Genomic DNA, 19,349 nt, shown 5'->3' on the forward strand with positions numbered 1-19,349 from the left:
AAAGGAACTTTGAGAAGATTTCCTGGCAGAATTTGCAAATGATAAGACGATTTGAAGTGCAAAGCATGATTTGGCAATGCATGCTTCCTCTTCCTTAGCAGCATTTAACCAGAATAGAATGTATTTTTACTTCACATTGTAACTTGTCCATCAGTATATAATAAGGAACATTCCCAGCACCTGTCAGGCGGCCTCTTTAAAGCAGGCACTCTGATTTTCTACATTATTGAACAAAACGCTAAGAAGCAGTGCTCCTGTTGAAATAGGACACCAACTGGTTATGCAATGTGCTACATGGCAGAAATTAACTCGCCACGGTTTACATCGTGTTTTAGGTGGACAAGTGTGTTGATGCGTTTGTGTGAAATTCCTATGTCTGCCATTTTTAAAAAATGTGTTCAAGAGATGTGGGTGTCGCTGGCAAAGCCATCTCTGGTGTATGTAGCACACAAACCACCACTGACTCCACACGGTCTGGTGTTGATATAACTGCTGTGACCTTAGTCCTTTATTGTGTAACTCCAGAGTGCCTCTTAGGTGTGGTGGGCAGCCTTTTATACTCTGTCTTGCAGGTACTTTCAGGTCTCCCACCACAGCGGCCTCTGTGGCGCACCATTGTACTTATACATTTAATGTACCTGGACAATACATAACATCTCACTCCCCCCTCAGTTCCAAAAGCCATTGCCGGTGACCTCGGCCTTGTTCGTCCTGGTTGATTTGTGAGTCCATGACCATCCACTTCCCTCTTCTCCCCCATGTGGAGGACCCGGTGCAAGCATATGATATTTGCAGTCCTTACATGGGTGATAAGGTACATGAGTATAACCTCCAAAGGAAAGCAGGTATACATAGACGGTACATTTGTATGGTACATATAATATGTGGTGCAGATATTATGTCAAAAGGTTGCAGGTACACTGAACAGTTATTTAATCCCAGCTCCTCTGGATGAGGTATGGTGGCAGTACACAGCCCCTTTTTGCCCGAGGTAATGGGCTGCGATGAGACAGGGTATCGCAACTGGTGCGTTGCCTCTGTTCTCATGAAGTAGTCACCTTAGCAGCCGCTGAACCATTGCATGAATCACCGAAATCGAAAATCGCATTAGCCCATTGGTAATGTTAGTCACAGATCCATATCCCTTTTACTTGAACCTTGTGGTATTAACTCTTTTCGTAATACATATCCATAATTTTAAACACAGTGACCATTCAGCATTGAAATATTAACTCTTATCATAAATCGTAATTCATATCCATTATTTTAAACACAGTAACCATTCAGCATTAAAATATTAATTCTTATCATAAATCCGTCATCCTACATTCACATAGCTCATTTAGACTCGCTCTTGCCTTACAAAAGTCTCTTTGTGGGGACCGCCAACGGTGTAAGGCCCTTTTAAGACTCCCGGGTGTATTTCCCTTTTAAGACGCCATCTTATGGTTCCCACGAGGCTTCCCTTGCGCGCTGCCATTTTAGGTGCTCTGCTGTCCTTTGTCTGCAGAGCTCCATTGCCACGAGGCTCACCACCATCTTGAGCTCGCTGGCGAAGAAAGAACAGAAGGGACAAGGAAGAAAGGAAGGGAAAAAAAACGGCCCAGAGCAACCCACCTTGGCAGAAGTGGCTCCCTGGACTCGATCAGTCACAGTCCCTGTGGGTCCCTCTGTACTTGCTGCCGCATCCACCGCTCTGGCTCGCGTTCTCCCGAGTCACGCCAGCCGCCGCCGCAGCCTCCGCTCCCACCGGTGTCTCCGCACTTGCCGCCTCTCCTGCGGCCGCTGTAGCCGCCCCTCCTGCGCCACCATCGCAGCCGCTACCGCCGCCCAACTTCTCCTCTGCGTGGGCCCCCCAGATCCACTGGCCATCGATGGACCTCCCGCTCATCGCCCGCTGCGCCCCACCGGCCCGCACCCCAGCAATCGGCCCGCACCTGCAAACTTGCTCTTCCAGGGTCTGCTCGTCTGTGGAGGCTGAGGCTGCAGGATTGCTTGAGGTCAGGAGTTCTGGGCTGCTGTCGCCTGTGTGTGGATTTAGGCTGCAGCTCCAGCTCGGTCGGCGCTGTTCTTTGGGAACCCGGGGGACAGCGGTCTGTGGAGGAGTGAAATCTTCCCAGCTCCCACGGACCTTTCCCATCCATCTTCTGCTGAGGAGCATCGCCCCATCGCCTGCAATGACCCACAAAGGTAAACCGTGCGTTTTGCCCTCGTGAGATACCTGCACATCCGCTCTGCCAAGAACAGGTATCAGTTCCTTGGTGTAGGTACGCAGCTTTGCTGTGACCGGGACCAGCTGGGTTGACCCACAGTTTATCGAAAGTTTTCTGACTCATCAACGACAGACCTGATCCCGTATCCACTGCCATGCTCACTGGGACTCCGTCAATTTTTACTTCCATTATCACTGGGGGCGAATCGTCGGTGCACGTATACAGTCCCAACACCTGATCTTCTTCTGCCTGCTCCTCGCTGAACAGTAGATCATCCACCATCTCATCTCCTCAGCCACATGTTGAGTCAGATTTCTTTTACACATACGCTGAAGGTGGCCTTTAACGTGGCAGGTATTGCACGCATACTCCGCAAACCTGCACCGGTGAGCCCCATGGCTTCCTCCACAACGCCAGCATGGTGCTGCTTGATTGGCCCCCCTCAGCGGACTCTGAGTTCCAGGACCCCAAGGTCCGTGCTCTCTGCCCCGGGCAGAGCCACGTTCTGCAGTTTTGTCTGTGGTGGGCGCTATCCTGTGGACAGTGCCTGCCGGGTTCGAGACTGTGGATCATTTGCTTGGTGCTGCAAGTCGAGGTCCTATATGCCCGGCTGATGGTGATGGCCTTTGTCAGGGTGACTGTGGGTTCAGTGGCTAGCAACTTGTGAAGCAGGCCCTCGTGGCCAATCCCCATAACAAAAACGTCCCGCAACGTCTCGTCAAGGTGTGCGCCAAAATCATACAGCGCCGCGAGTCTCCTGAGGTCCGCAACATATTTGGTGACATCCTGGCCCTCAGGTCTGCAGTGATGGTAGAATTTGTGCCTGGCCGTGAGGATGCTCTCCTTTGGTTTCAACTGGTCACGAATGAGTGCGACCAGCTTCTCATATGACTTGTCCCTGGCACTCGCGGGTGCCAGCAAATCCCTGACGAGACAGTAAACCTCATCGCCACAACTGGAAAGCAATATCGCCTTACGTTTCGCTCTCAGTGCGTCCGTGTTCCCCGTCAGGTCGTTTGCTGTGAAGTAGCACTCGAGCCTTTTTGTAAAGGCCTCCCAATCATTGCCCACGGTAAAATCCTTTAGCGAGCCCAGAGTAGTCATGGTTGCGTGGAGTTCGTCCGCGTCCTCGTTGCCAATGTGGTGTATGTAGCACACAAATCACTGACTCCACACGGTCTGGTGTTGATATAACTGCTGTGACCTTCGTCCTTTATTGTTCAGCTCCAGAGTGACTCTCAGGTGTGGTGGGCAGCTTTTTATACTCTGTCTTGCAGGTACTTTCAGGTCTCCCACCACAGCGCCCTCTATGGTGCACCATTGTACATATACATTTAATGTACCTGGACAATACATAACACTGTCATTTATTGCCCATCCCTAATTGCCCTTGAGAAGGTGATGATGAGCCGCCTTCTTGAACCGTGGTGAAGAAACTCCCACGGTGCTGTTAGGGAGGGAGTTCCTGGATTTTGACTCAGTGATGATGAAGGAACGGCCGATATATTTCCATGTCAGGATGGTGTGTAACTTGAAGAGGAACTTGCAGGTGATAAATGTTCCCAAGCGCCTGCTGCTCTTGTCCTTCTAGGTGGTAGAGGTCGCGGGTTTGGGAGGTGCTGCCGCAGAAACCATGGCAAGTTGCTGCAGTGCATTTTGTAGATGGTACACACTGCGGCCACGGTGCGCCGGTGGTGGAGGGAGTGAATGTTTAAAGTGGTGGATGGGATGCCAATCAAGCAGGCTGCTATATCCTGGATGCTGTCGTGCTCGAGTGTTGTTGGAGCTGCACTCATCCAGGCAAGTGGAGAGTATTCCATCACACTCCTGACTTATGTCTTGTAGATGGTGGAAAGGCTTTGGGGAGTCAGAAGGTGAGACACTCGCCACAGAATACCCAGCCTCTGACCCACTCTTGTTGCCAAAGTTTTTATGTGGCTGGTTCAATAAGTTTTCTGGTCAATGGTGACCCCCAGGATGTTGGGGGATTCGGTGATTCAGCAATAGTAATATGCCATTGAATGTCAGGGGGTGATGGTTAGATTCTCGCTTGTTGGAGATGGTCATTGCCTGGCACTTGTGTGGCGTGAATGTTACTTGCCACTTATCAGCCCAAGTCTGATTGTCATCCAGGTCTTGCTGCATCTGGGCACGGACTGCTTCATTATCTGAGGAGTTGCGAATGGCACTGAACACTGAGCAGTCATCAGTGAACATCCTCACTTCTGACCTGATGATGGAGGGAAGGTCATTGATGAAGCAGCTGAAGATAGTTGGGCCTAGGGCACTGTCTTGAGCATTCGCACCAAGACCCGCTCACCCATCAGCCCTGTGCTCACTGACCTACATTGGCTCCCGGTTAAGCAACACCTCGATTTCAAAATTCTCATCCTGGTTTACAAATCCCTCCATGGTCTTGCCCCTCCATATCTCTGTAATCTCCTTCAGTCTCACAATACCCTCGGGATGTCTGCGCTCCTCAAATTCTGCCATCTTGAGCATCCCTGATTATAATCGCTCAACCATTGGTGGCCGTGCCTTCAGCTGCCTAGGCCCCAAGCTCTGGAACTCCCTGCCTAAACCTCTCCACCTCTCTTTCTTCCTTTAAGATGCTCCTTGAAACCTACCTCTTTGACCAAGCTTTTTCGTAATTTCTTCTTATGTGGCTCGGTGTCAAATTTATTGTTTTTTGTTTTAAAACACTCCTGTGAAGTGCCTTGGGACATTTTGCTACGTTAAAGGCGCTATATAAATACAAGTTGTTGTTGTTGAGAAACTCCTGCAGCAATGTCCTGGGCTGTGATGATTGACCTCCAACAACCACGACCATCTTCCTTTGTGTTAGGTTTGACTCCAGCCAGTGGAGAGATTTTCTCCTGATTCCCATTGACTTCAGTTTTACTGGGGATCCTTGATGCCACATTCGGTCAAATGCTGTCTTGATGTCAAGGGCAGTCACTCTCACCTTGTCTCTGGAATTCAGCTCATTGTCTATGTTTGGACCAAGGCGGTAATAAGGTCTGGAGCCAAGTGGTCCTGGCGGTAACCAAACTGGGCATCAGTGAGCAGATTAACAAAGGCATCGGAGTGAACGGGCCTCTTGGTGGGGTGACGCACAAACACATCTCCCAAAGGTCTGTTGGAATGCTCATTGCTGGTGTCACTCAATGGATTTTTTACATTTGGTTTTGGGATGTGGGCATCGCTGGCCATACCACATTCATTGCCCATCCCTAGACATCCTGAGAAGGTAGTGGATGGTGAGGAGTGGACGGGGGAGTGGTGGTGGACAACAGCAACTTGCATTTATATAGCACTTTTAACATAATAAAACATTCCGACAGCAGTGTTATTGTCAGTGTCAGCTGTGGCTCAGTGTAGCACTCTCACTTCAGTGTCAGAACATTGTGAGTTCAAGGACTTGAGCACAAAAATCTAGGCTGACACTCCAGTGCAGTGTTGAGGGAGTGCTGCACTGTCGGAGGTGCCATCTTTCGGATGAGACATTAAACCAAAGCCCTGTCTGCCCTCTCAGGTGGATGTAAAAGATCCCATGGCACTATTTTGAAGAAGAGCAGGGAAGTTATCCCTGGTGTCCTGGCCAATATTTATTCCTCAAACAATATAACAAAAACAGATTATTTGGTCTTTATCACGTTGCTGTTTGTGGGACCTTGCTGTGCACAAATTGGCTGCCGCATTTTCCACATTACAACAGTGACTACACTCCAAAAGTACTTTATTGGTTGTAAAGCGCTTGGAGACATCTGGTGGTCATGAAAGGCGCTATATAAATGCAAGTCTTTGTTTCTTTCTTATTATACAAAATTTAACACTGAGCCACAAATGGAGATATTACGATAGGGGACTAAAACCTTGGTCAAAGAGGTTGGTTTTAAGGAGCATCTTAAAGGAGAGAGAGTCGGAGAGATTTAGGGAGGGAATTCGAGAGCTCATGGCCGAGACAACTGATGGCACGGCTGCCAATGGTTGTGTGAAGGAAGCGGGAGAAGGGACCGGAATTGGAGGAATGCAGAGGACTCAGAGGTTGTAGAGCTTGAGGAGGTTACAGAGATAGGGAGGGGGGGGCGAGGGCATGGAGGGATTTGAAAACAAGGATTCTTTCTCCTTGAACTGCTGCAGTCCTTGTGGAGAAGGTACTCCCGCGAGGGTGTGTGGTAAAGAATTGCAGGATGCTGACCCAATGAAGGAACGGTGATTATGTCCAAGTCAGCATGGCTTGCGACTTGGGGAGCACCTTGGTGCTTCCCACAAAGAATCTACACTCAAAATGTTAACCTGCCTTTTCTCTTTCCAGCTGTCATTGATGAGGCTGTGCATTTCCTGCATTTTCTGATTTGGTTTGGGGGCTTTTAACACAGTGTTTCAGTGAGCCACAACTGAATTTGGCACACTGCACGGGATCTCAGCAAGAGTTTGAAAGCAATGATGGTCCTAATGGCGGATAATAAATCCACTGTGAGAGGTCATGTGTTAGAGGTTAGGGAGAAGAAAGGGGAGAATTGTCATCCCTCTGGAAAGGTCAACTTATAAAGACCCATTAAACAGGGAAGTGATATTTGAAAGATCAGATAACCATGAAATAGAAGAAGGTGATAAGTGGAAAGTTTAAGATTTTATCAGCAGAGCACATATATATTAAAAAAAATTAAGTATAAGATATGTTCACAATGAAGCAGTGCATATAACAATGTTCATTATGTGAAAATAAATATTAATATAAAGAGATAAATCGGAAGTTTTATAATTTTGTAGGAAGTGTGTTACAAACACAGACTACATCGTCTCAGGTTTTCATTAGAAACATCACCACTCCAACGTTCAATAAATTAATTAAGGAAACTTAAGAGAGATTTTGTTGTTATGAATTCTACTTTGTACTATCTATGACGGCACTGGGCTGTAAACCTATAGTGTTTTTTTTAAACTAAAGCTCTTTTTGAAGAGTCGGCTTGTGTTCTTCTTTTAGCTGCCTCTCTTTAAAGATTGTAATGTCTAAACTCAAAGAAATAGCAATGCTGGAAAGATTTACGGCAAACGTATATTCCAACACCACCTCACATAGATTACTTCCAGGATAAAGTTAGGAAGTAAAGATGTTCTAAATTCTTACCTTAGTTGTTCACCTCCCAACAACATTTGAGCAATAATTTATAAAAGCAATATATTATGGAAGGATATACTTGCCATGGAGGGAGTGCAACGAAGGTTCACCAGACTGATTTCTGGGATGGGGGGATTGTCCTATTAGGAGAGATTGAGTAGACTAGGCCTATATTCTCTAGAGTTTAGAAGAATGGGAGGTGATATCATTGAAATATATAAAATTCTTATAGGGCTTGACAGGGTAGATACAGGGAGGATGCTTCCCCTGGCTGAGGAGTCTAGAACCAGGGGTCACAGACTCAGAATAAGGGGGCGGCCATTTAGGATTGAGATGAGGAAGAATTTCTTCACTCAGAGGGTGGTGAATCTTTGGAATTCTCTATCCCAGAGAGCTGTGGTGGCTCAGTCGTTGACTATATTCAAGACGCAGATTGATAGATTTTTGGATATTAAGAGAATCAAGGGATATGGGGACAGTGCAGGAAAGTAGAGTTGAGGTAGAAGATCAGCCATAATCTCATTGAATGGCAGAGCAGGCTCGAGGGGCTGAAAGGTCTATCCTGCTCCTATTTCTTATTATTTAGTGATTATTCTGGGAGGAGTCCAAAACTAGGGGCTATAAATATAAGATGATCACTAATAAATCCATAAAGAATTCAGGAGAAACTTCTTTTCACAGAGAGTGGTGAGAATGTGGAACTCGCTACCAGTGAATAGTTGAGGTGAATAGTGTAGATGCCTTTAAGGTGAAGTTGAGTAAGTACATGGGGGACAAAGGAATAGAAGGTCATACAGATAGGTTTAGGTGATGAGGGGTGGGAGGAGGCTCATGTGGAGCATAAACACCGGCTCAGACCAGTTGGGCCGAATGGCCTGTTTCTGTGCTGTACATTCTATGTAAATTCTATGTACAAGAACTTGCATTTATATAGCACCTCAGAATGGAACAAAGCACTTCACACAACCAATGAAGTGTTTGTGATGTATTGTCACTGTTGAATTGTAGGAAAATGCAGCAGACAATTTGTGTACAGCAAGATCCCACGAACAGCAATGTGATGAATCATCAGATAATGGTATAGATTGTAACTCAAGGCATGGAACGGACAGGCAGCAGACAAAACACCAACCCTCTTCCTGTCACAAGAAGCCAGATCCATTTCGAAAGCCGAGCCATTGGCGGCCGTGCCTTCAGTCGCCGAGGCCCCATCCTTTGAAATTCCTTCCGTAAACCCCTCCACCTCTCCACCTCCCTCCCCTCCTTTAAGACCCTCCTTAAACCCTACATCTTTGACCAAGCTCTTGATCACTTCCTCCAAATACCTCCTTCTTTTGAGTACGCCTCTGCGAAGTGCTTCCCCTCCAAAATTTCACATGTGCTGAGACTCCATGGTGCCTGACAACCCACCAACCTCAGTTCACTATGTTTCCTCGGTGCTCAGCAAAGTCTCTACATAAAATGTCGCTGTGGCTCAGTGGGTAGCACACTCACCTCTGAGTCAGAAGGTTGTGGGTTCAAGTCTCACTCCAGCAACTTGAGCACATAAATCGAGGCTGACACTCCAGTGCCGTGCTGAGGGAGTGCTGCACTGTTGGGAGTTGCTGTCTTTCAGATGAAATGTTAAACTGAGGCTCCATCTGCCCTGTCAAGTGGATGATCCCATGGCACTATTTCAAAGAAGAGCAGGGGAGTTATCCTTGGTGTCCTGGGCCAATATTTATCCCTCAATCAACATAACAAAAAGAGATTATCTAGTCATTATCACATTGCTGTTTGTGAGTTTGCTAGTGTGCAAATTGGCTGCTGCATTGTCCACATTACAACAGTGACTACACTCCAAAAGTACTTCATTGGCTATAAAGTGCTTTGAGACATCCTGTCTGGTGGTCATAAAAGGTGCTATATAAATGAAAGTCTTTTTTTCCTTCTTAAAGCTGCATTATTGCATCTCTGGGAGAGGTTGGGTGATCTGAGTGTATATTTATTTGAATTGCACCTCCTGATGGTATTGGAAGTGATTATTGAACAGATACTGTGCATGGAATATGTTTGAATTCAACCATCTCTGTTATCAAATCCCTCCATGGCCTCGCCCCTCCCTAACTATGTAACCTCCTCCAGCGCTACAACCCTCCGAGATCTCTGCGCTCCAATTCTGGCCTCTTGCGCATCCCTGATTTTAATCGTTCCATCATTGGAAGCCATGTCTTCAGCTGTCTGTGCCCTAAGCTCTGGTATTCCCTCTCTAAACCTCTCCACCTCTCTCTTGCCTTTAAGGCGCTCCTTAAAATCAACTTCTTTGACCAAGCTCTTGGTCACTTGTCCCAATTATCTCCTTAGGTGGCTTGGTGTTTGTGGATTTCCCGTGTTTACGGTTGCAACAAAAGGGATGTTAGTCCTGCAACGATAACCTCCACATGATTCAGGCCCGATTGGTTTTAAACAACACGCTTTAATATACATTCACTAATAACAGCATTACATTATACAACTGTCCTACAGTATTACATTAAATGGCTAGCAAATAATACAACCTGTCTCGTTCAAGCTGATCGGTCTTGTAACCTTAGGAGATGGACTTCCGACTCTCCTAAGGGCGCTCTGAACTTTAACAACAACTTTTATTTATATAGCACCTTTAACGTAGTGAAACATCCCAAGGCGCTTCCAGGAGCATTATGCAATAAAAATTTGACACTAAGCCACATAAGGAGAAATTAGGGCAGGTGACCAAAAGCTTGGTTAAAGAAGTAGGTTTTAAGGAGCGTCTTGAAGGAGGAAAGAGAGACAGAGAGGCGGAGAAGTTTAGGCAGGGAGTTCCAGAGCTTGGGGCCTAGGCAACAAAAGGCACGGCCAGCAATGGTTGAGCGTTTGTGATTGGGGATGCTCAGGAGGGCAGAATTAGAGGAGTGCAGACATCTTGGGGGGTTATGGGGCTGGAGGAGATAGGGAGGGGCGAGGCTATGGAGGGATTTGAAAATAAGGATGAGAATTTTGAAATCGAGGCGTTGGCTTAACCGGAAGCCAATGTAGGTCAGCGAGCACAGAGGTGATGGATCACCTCTACTTTACGTAGGGTTTAAGAGGAAACAGGTCCAATTCTTATACTATTCAGCTACTTGGGCTACATCTACGCAGAACAGTATGCCTAGGTGCTCGTTGGCTGAGGCCAACTATATAGGTTTTTATCTTCAGTATTTACAGGTGGACATGATATCGGATGATGAGATTTGTAATGAGATAAGTGCATTTAAAATAATGGGCCCAACATTGGCCAAGACTTGCATCAATTTTTTTGTAGTAAGTTGTTTTTTCTGGCATAAGTTAGAAAATGCCATTTTCCCCCAAAATTTGCTCCTGAGTAAGTCAGTTAGGTACGATTTTTTTTAGTCAGTTTTTTTTTCAAAAGGGGGCGTTCCCAGACACTTACGCCAGTTTTGGCCATTTATGCCACTGTGGACAGCAAAAACGTACTCCAAATCCACTTAGGTCAGCGTATGTGGCCAGCTCTGAAAAACCTTGCGGGCAGTTAGAAAAAACAGTGCACATTCAGCAGACATTAGGGCATGGTTAGGGGACGGAAGGGAACTGGAGAGGACCTCAACAACCAAGCAGCAAACATTAAAGAAAAGCTCAAACCAATAAAATACAATAAAAAAAAGTAAATCCTACCTTATCTTTAAACTCTGCCCGAGAAAGGCAGCAGGCAGCCTGTGTGTGAGGCCATTCGGCCTGGGATAGGGTAGGAGAGGTTGCAGCTGCTGGATCTGTGTGTTGACTGGGGGCAGGGAGGGGGCGGGGGTGGGGGAGTGCCCGCCAAGCGACTGGAGAAGCTGCTGTGCTTTTCATCGCGGGGGAGGGGGGAGCCCGCTGAGCGACTGGAGAAGCTGCTGTGCTTTTCATTGGGGCTGCGATGCTCTTTAAAAATGGCAGAGTGCCAGGTTCTCTCTCTCTACTGCGCATGCGCGCACGTCGGGACCGACACCACTGCGCATGCGCGAAGGTACCGGCACTGTTTTCGGCGCAGGCGTTTGGCTCCACCCCCCACTTCACCATCGATGCCACGCCAGGACTCCGGGGACTGTACACAGCAGCCAGGATGGGGCGAGTTTTCCCGGCATCGTTTCCAGCACTCAAAGCCGGTCGCTTGAGGTCAGTGCACCGACAAAATTGCTTAGGGAAAATCTCGCCCAATAAGAGGAGAAATATTAAATAAACTAATCAAACTCAAAGAGGATAAAACTGTAGGTCCGGACAGAGTACATCTGTGCATTTTTTTAAAATCTAGGGAAGAGATAGCAGAGGCATTACTACACATATTTAATAATTGGTTAGAAAAAGGTGTAGTGCCAGGGGTCTGGCAGATAGCTAACATAATACCGATATTTAAGAAGGGAGATAGAACATGTCCCGGGAACTATAGACCAGTCAGCTTAACATTGGTGGCAGGAATAATAATGGAATCCCTACTAAAGGAGAAAATAGAATAACATCTAGAAACCAAAGATATAATAGTCAGCATGGATTTTAAAAGGGAAAGTTTTGCTTGATCAACTTAATTGAATTTTTTGAAGCGGTAACAAAATGCAGAGTCAGGGGACAAGTAGCAAAATGGATAGCTAGCTGGCTTCAAGGCAGAAAGCAGAGAGTAGGGGTAAAGGGTAGCTATTCAGAGTGGCAAAGAAGGTGAGTGGTGGTGTTCCACAAGGATCAGTGCTGGGACCACTGTTGTTCACAAGTTATATTAATGATTTCGACTTTGGAATCACAAACACAATTTCTAAATTTGCGGATGACACCAAATTTGGGGGATAGTCAATAATGAGGAGGTCTGCAGCAAATTACAAAAGGACATTAATAAACTTGCAGAATGGGCATATAATTGGCAAATGAATTTCAATACAGATAAATGTGAGGTATTACATTTTGATCGGAAGAATTGGAAGGTCACATATTACTTGGAGGGTGCAAGTCTGAGTGAGGTAGAGGAGCAAAGGGATTTCGGAGTACAAATACATAAATCACTAAAAATAACGACACAGGTTAACTAGGCCATAAAGAAAACAAACCAAGCACTAGGGTTTATTTCTAGAGGGATAGAATTGAAAAGTAGGGAAGTTATGCTAAACTTGTTTCAAACCTTGGCTAGACCACATTTGGAGTACTGCGTGCAATTCTGGTCGCCATATTATAAAACAGATATAGAGGCACTGGAGAGGATGCAGAGAAGATTTACAAGGATGATACCAGAAATGCGAAGGGTGTGCCTATCAGGAAAGGATGAACAGGCTGGGTCTCTTTTCTTTTGAAAAAAGAAGGCTGAGAGGTGATCTACTTAGAGGACTTTAAAGTTATGAAAGGTTTTGATAGAGTAGATACAGAGAGAGTGTTTCCACTTGTGGGGAAAAGCAAAACTCGAGGCCATCAATATAAGAAAGTCACGAAGAAATCAAATAGGGAATTCAGAAGAAACTTCTTTACCCGGAGAGTGGTGAGAATGTGGAACACGCTACCACAGGGAGTGCATTTAAGGGACGGTTAGACAAGCATATGAAGAAGAGAATAGAGGGTTATGCTGATAGATTTAAATGAGGAAAGAGGGGAGGAACACGAGTGGAACATAAATGGGGTACTGAGGGAATGATTAGCCATGATCTTATTGGCTCGAAGGGCCAAATGGCCTACTCCTGCACCTATTTTCTATGTTTCTAAATGCTGGCATGGACTGGTTGGGCCAAATGGCCTGTTTCTGTGCCATATATCCTATGTAATGTAATGGCCTGAAAATTGCGGCCTTGCGGGGTGTGTACGATGTGTGCATGCACTCGAAGAGGCCTCGCAAATGCAGTTCTTGGAGCGCAATGCACATGCGCTGAGAATTGGCTTTTCCGATCTGTCAAAATTTCTTTAGACACATCGCACGCATCCTCGCAGGAAGGACATCCGCGGGGCTAAGATTGGGCTATTTGCCCAATGCTTGCCCGGCGAATGTCCTTCAAATTCTTATGCCTGGTAAAAGCAGGAATATAGCCTACTTTTACCAGCGTAAGAGTTGTAAAACATAGAAACATTAAATTTAATCATGACATTTTTATATTAAAAACCCTGTAAGCTAAGTTTATTTTTAACCCTATTAAAATACATGAAACATTTCATTACATTCAATTTCAATTAATTTTAAATATGCAAGGTGTTTTTTTAATTTATTGTGCTGTGTTTCTTGTTTTAGGGGTTATTCTCATTGATAATAATGGGAGCTCGTACAAACGGAGTCCCCATTATTATCAATGAGAATACTAGATAGTGATTGGTGGTCCAGGCCCACGTGACTCCAGGATATGCTTACGTATCGTCAGGACATGTTCCCTTACGCTGCGCAGCAAATGGAGGCTTCCAACCGGAATCCTATGTTCCTCCAGGACCACCAGTTACTTTCGTAAAATTTTTTCGGGTCGGAGGCTTTCGTCCGAAGGAAGTTTTCGACCGCAATTTTCCCCCCGATGTTATGTAAACACTGCTTCTAAACTTTCGGTCTTCATCTCTGCTCTACAAGTTTTGTATATCTGGCACCAAGCTTATGGTCCACAGAGCAGTAGTAATACCCGCCGTCCTATATGCTTCAGAGACATGGACTATGTACAGCAGGCACCTCAAAGCACTGGAGAAGTACCACCAGCGCTGCTTCTGCAAGATCCTGCAAATCCATTGGCAGGATAGCCGCACCGTCAGTGTTCTCGCTCAGGCCAACATCAGGTGGCTGTACAGTCCAATACGGGAATTACAGCCTCTGTTACAGGTGGGACAGACAGTGATTGAAGGAAATGGTGGGTGGGGAGTCTGGTTTGCCGCACGCTCCTTCCGCTATCTGCGCTTGGTTTCCGCATGCTCTCGCCAATGAGACTCGAGATGCTCAGTGCCCTCCCGGATGTTCTTCCTCCACTTTGGGCAGTCTTGGGCCAGGGATTCCCAGGTGCCAGTGGGGATGTTGCAATTTATCAAAGAGGCTTTGAGGATGTCCTTGAAACGTTTCCCCTGCCCACCTGGGGCTCACTTGCCGTGTAGGAGTTCCGAGTAGAGCATTTGCTTAGGGAGTCTCATGTCAAGCATGCGAACAATGTGGCCCACCCAACGGAGCTGGTCGAGTGTGGTCAGTGCTTCGATGCTGGGGATGTTGGCCTGATCGAGAACACTAACGTTGCGGTGTCTGTCCTCCCAGGGGATTTGCAGGATCTTGCGGAGACATCAGTGGTGGTTATTTCTCCAGTGATTTGAGGTGTCTACTGTATATGGTCCACGTCTCTGAGCCACACAGGAGGGCGGGTATCACTACAGCCCTGTAGACCACGAGCTTGGTGCCAGATTTGAGGGCCTGATCTTCGAACACTTTCTTCCTCAGGCAGCCGATGGCTGTGTTGGCGCACTAGAGGCGGTGTTGAACCTCGTCGTCAATGTCTGCCCTTGCTGATAATAGGCTCCCGAGATATGGAAAGTGGTCTACATTGTCCAGGGCCGCGCCGTGGATCTTGATGACTAGGGGACAGTGCTGTATAGCGGGGTCAGGTTGGTGGAGGACCTTTGTCTTACGGATGTTTAGCGTAAATAAGAACATAAGAAATAGGAGCAGGAGTAGGCCATTTGGCCCCTCGAGCCTGCTCTGCCATTTAATACGATTATGGCTGATCCGATCATGGACCAGGTCCACTTCCCTGCCCTGTCCCCAAGGCCCATGCTTTCGTACGCCTCGGTGATGATGTTGACGATGACTTGGAGTTCACCTTGCAGTGAAGCACCTTGGGACATTTTACTACATTAAAGGTGCTATATAAATGCAAGTTGTTTTTGTTGTTGTGGTCTGACCAGCTGTTGAATAAGAGTTTCTGTAAATTTTACATAGAACTTTTGAAATGGTAGATATGTGGCAGTGTGACACATTACTGTGGTAAAAATGTTTTAATTAAGGCAGGTGTGGAGTGGGTAGAATAGCAACCAAGGCAACAAAGATGAATAGATTAGCAGGGAAGGGCATCATAATGAATAATGTAATTAGGTTCATGAGAAAATTATAGATGTTAAAAGACTTGCATTTATATAGTGCCTTTCACAACCTCAGGATGTCCCAATGAGCTTTACAGCCTATCAAGTACTTTCGAAGTGTAGTCACTGGTGTTACAAAGGAAACGAGGCAGTCAATTTGTGCAAAGTAAGATCCCACAAACACCAATGAGATAAATGACTAGATAATCTGTTTTTTAGTGACGTGGTTTAGGGATAAATATTGGCCCCATGCACTGGGGGGCATTCCCCTGCCTCTTCTTCTAAGCTGTGCTGCGGGATCTTTTATGTCCACACCCAAGAAGGCAGACAAGGTCTCGGTTTAACAGCTCATCCAAAAGAAAGCTCCTCCAGCAGTGCAGCACTCCCTCAGTACTGCACTGAAGTGCCAGCCTAGATTTTGTGTTCAAGTGAGGTGGGACTTGAACCTACAACTTTCTGACTCAGAGGCGAAAGTGCTACTAACCGAGCCATGGCTGACACTCGAAGATGCAATTTCACCAGCTGATGAGTCAAGCGTTTCTGTAAATTTTGTATAAATCTTGTTGGAGCTGCACTCATCTAGGCAAGTGGAGAGTATTCCATCACACTCCTGACTTGTGCCTTTTAGATGGTGGAAAAGCTTTGGGGAGTCAGGAGGTGAGACACTCGCCACAGAATACCCAACCTCTGAACTGCTCTTGTTGCTACATTATTTATATGGTTGGTTCAGTTAAGTTTCTGGTCAATGGTGACCCCCAGGATGTTGATGGTGGGCGATTCAGTGATGGCAATGCTGTTGAATATCATGGGGAGGTGGTTAGTTTCTCACTTGTTGGAGATAGTCATTGTCTGGCACTTGCGCGGTGCGAATGTTACTTGCCACTTATCAGCCCAAGCCTGAATGTCATCCAGGTCTTGTTGCATGCAGTCATGGACTGCTTCATTATCTGAGGAGTTGCAAATGGCACTGAACACTGTGCAGTCATCAGCGAACATCCCTACTTCTGACCTTATGATGGAAAGGAGTCATTGATAAACAGCTGAAGATGGTTGGGCCTAGGACACAGCCCTGAGGAACTACTGCACCGATGTCGTGGGCTGAGATGATTGACCTCCAACCATTTCCTTTGTGCTAGATATCCTAATCCTATATCTTTTCCTATCCCTATTCTTATCCCTAATCCTATTTCTTTTCCTATCCCTATTCAAGAAAAATGCTGGGAGCAGCTTCAGGCTCTGTACATGGCCTTCTTTGACCTCACAAAGGCCTTTGAGCCTGTCAACCGTGAGGGATTATGGAATGTCCTCCTCAAATTCGGTTGCCCTCAAAAGTTTGTCACCATCCTTCACCTGCTTCACGATGATATACAAGCCGTGATCCTGACCCGGATCTACCAGACCCACTACTCATCACACCAACGCTCTTCTCGATCTTCCTTGCTGCAGTGCTCCATCTCACCCCCAATAAGCTCCCCACTGGAGTGAAATAATCTACAGAACAAACAGGAAATTGTTCAACCTCTATCGCCTCCAGTCCAGTTCCAAGGTCGTCCCATCCTCTGTCATTAATATACAGTATGCAGACAGCGCTTGTGTTTGCGCACACTCGGAGGTCGAACTCCAAACCATCGTCGACACCTTCATTGAAGTGTACGAGAGTATGGGCCTTACACTAAACATCCGTAAGACAAAGGTTTTCTACCAACTTGCCCCCGCTACACAGTACTGTCCCCCGATTATCAAGATCCATGACGAAGCCTTGGACAACGTGGACCACTTTCCATACCTCAGGAGCCTACTGTCAACAAGAGCAGACATCGATGATGAAGTCCAACATCGCCTTCAGTGTGGCAATGCACGCCTGAGTTAGAGAGTGCTTGAACACCAGGATCTCAAACCCGGCACCGAGCTTATGGTCTACAGAGCAGTAGTGACACCCACCTTGCTATGTGCTTCAGAGACATGGACTATGTACAGCAGGCATCTCAAAGCACTTGAAAAGTACCACCAGCGCTGCCTCTGCAAGATCCTGCCAATGGAAGCACCAACTTCAGTGTTCTTGTTCAGGCCAACATCCCCAGCATCGAAGCATTGATCACTCTTGATCAGCTCCGATGGAGGGGCCACATCTTCCGTATGCCCGATTTTAGACTCCCAAAATAAGCGCTCTACTCAGAGCTCCGACACAGCAAGCGAGCCTCAGGTGAGCAGAGGAAATGCTTCAAGGACACCCTCAAAGCCTCCTCGATAAAGTGCAACATCCCCACCGGCACCTGGGAATTCCTGGCCCAAGACCGCACAAAGTGGAGAAGCATCCGGGAAGGCGGCGAACACCTCGAGTCTCTATGCTGAGAGCAAGCTGAAGCCAAGCGTCAACAGCGGAAGGAGCGCACGGCAACCCAGGCACCTCACCCACCCGTCCCTCCAACACCGATGGGGCAAGACTGTAGATCCCGCATCGGACTCATCAGTCACATGAGAACTCATATTAGTGTGGAAGCAAGTCATCGTCGACTCCGAGGGACTGCCGAAGAGGATCCTAATTTTTTCCTATCCCTAATCCTATTTTTCCTGTCCCTTTCCCACATCTTTTCCTCTCACTATCCCAGGCCCTGTTGCTGTGTCGTCACTTCCCGTGTCGCGTGCGCAAGGGGGGGCCGATGTGATGCCAGCGCGCCGGAAGCGAGGGCCTGTGCAGGAGTGGAGCGGAGCCATAGCCATAGCCATAGCCATGAGCTTGCCGGCTTTTATCGACATCACCGAGGAGGATCAGGTGAGGGGCCGGGGATGTGGGAGGGCGCGGAGAGAACGGCGGAAGGGCCCCGACGGGGGCTCAGTACCCCCGTCCTGACGCTCCCGGCGAGCGGCTGCTCCGCACACGTGGTCCTGGGGACTGGCAGACTGGGACTGAGAGACCGGGGACTGGGCCTCAGTGAGAGCCCCGTGCGGCCCGAGCCCGGCACACTGCAGCATCTGACATTTTATATATTGAACCAGCTGGGTGGCCACTGCAGGCCCTGTAATGACTTTCTAATTTATCAAAAATTATATGTATAACCTGCACATAACTCACTAAGTAACCTGCACATGATTTAGAATAGGTTATTTAGATATATTTTTTAATAAAATGAATTGTATGTTTGAAATGTTTGCCCTTGCTTATAAAAATAAATACTTGTATTTATGTGGCGCCTTTCACAATCACTGGACGTTCCAACGTACTTTACAGCCAGAAGTACTTTTTGAAGTGTAGTCACTGTTTTAATGTTGGAAACACGGCAGCCAATTTGCGCACCACCAGGTCCCACAAACAGCAATGAAATAATGACCAGATAATCAATTTTCGTGATGTTAGTTGAGAGATAAATATTGGCTAGGACACCAAAGAGAACTGCTCATGTTCTTCATTGAAATAGTGCCATGGGATCTTTTATGTCCACCAATGGTTATATACAAACCTCTCATTTATAACAGTTTTATTTTATATATGATTTATTTTTACTAGGCTCTAGGAATAGAAAAGCTGCTTCTATTTCCCATTGCATGAAGCAATCTAGATAATTCTTCTTTCCTCTCCCGAATTACTTTTCTTAAAGATTAATTTAGTTGTCTCTCTTACAAAGTAATTATTGCAATTTGGGGCCAGAATTATTGAGTGACTAGTGGGTTTTGTAATGTAAATTGCTTTAGAAGTCAGAAATTGTCTTCCACTGTTAATCGTATGGCATTCTGGTGTTTGATAGAGAATTGTTGTTGGTTGCAAAATATTGTTGTGAAAACTGGAATGAGTCTTGAGTCACTAGCAAGACCAATGTACACAAGATCTTAAATAAATAAAAATAATTAAGTATTTGCAAGGCTAAATACTCCCAGTGGCAAAGTTACTGTCCTGTGAATGGAACCCCAATTACATAGAAACAGGAAAAAAAATTGCAGGGCTATGGGGAAAGAGCAGGGGGAGTGGGACTAATTGG

At 46.5% G+C, this 19,349-nt stretch overlaps 1 protein-coding gene across 1 annotated transcript in view; it reads left to right on the forward strand.

The window, feature by feature from the left end:
- The first annotated feature begins 18,035 nt into the window (after positions 1 to 18,035).
- Positions 18,036 to 19,349, forward strand: part of eif3m (eukaryotic translation initiation factor 3, subunit M) — a 55,651-nt gene continuing 54,337 nt past the window's right edge. The window contains exon 1 of the mRNA XM_070899546.1: positions 18,036 to 18,148. Within this exon, the coding sequence (XP_070755647.1) occupies positions 18,041 to 18,148 (108 nt within the window). The 5' untranslated portion in view covers positions 18,036 to 18,040. The remainder of the gene's footprint in view (positions 18,149 to 19,349) is intronic.

This window comes from Pristiophorus japonicus, chromosome 14 (assembly GCF_044704955.1).
Source record: "Pristiophorus japonicus isolate sPriJap1 chromosome 14, sPriJap1.hap1, whole genome shotgun sequence".
Lineage (NCBI taxonomy): Eukaryota > Metazoa > Chordata > Chondrichthyes > Pristiophoridae > Pristiophorus > Pristiophorus japonicus.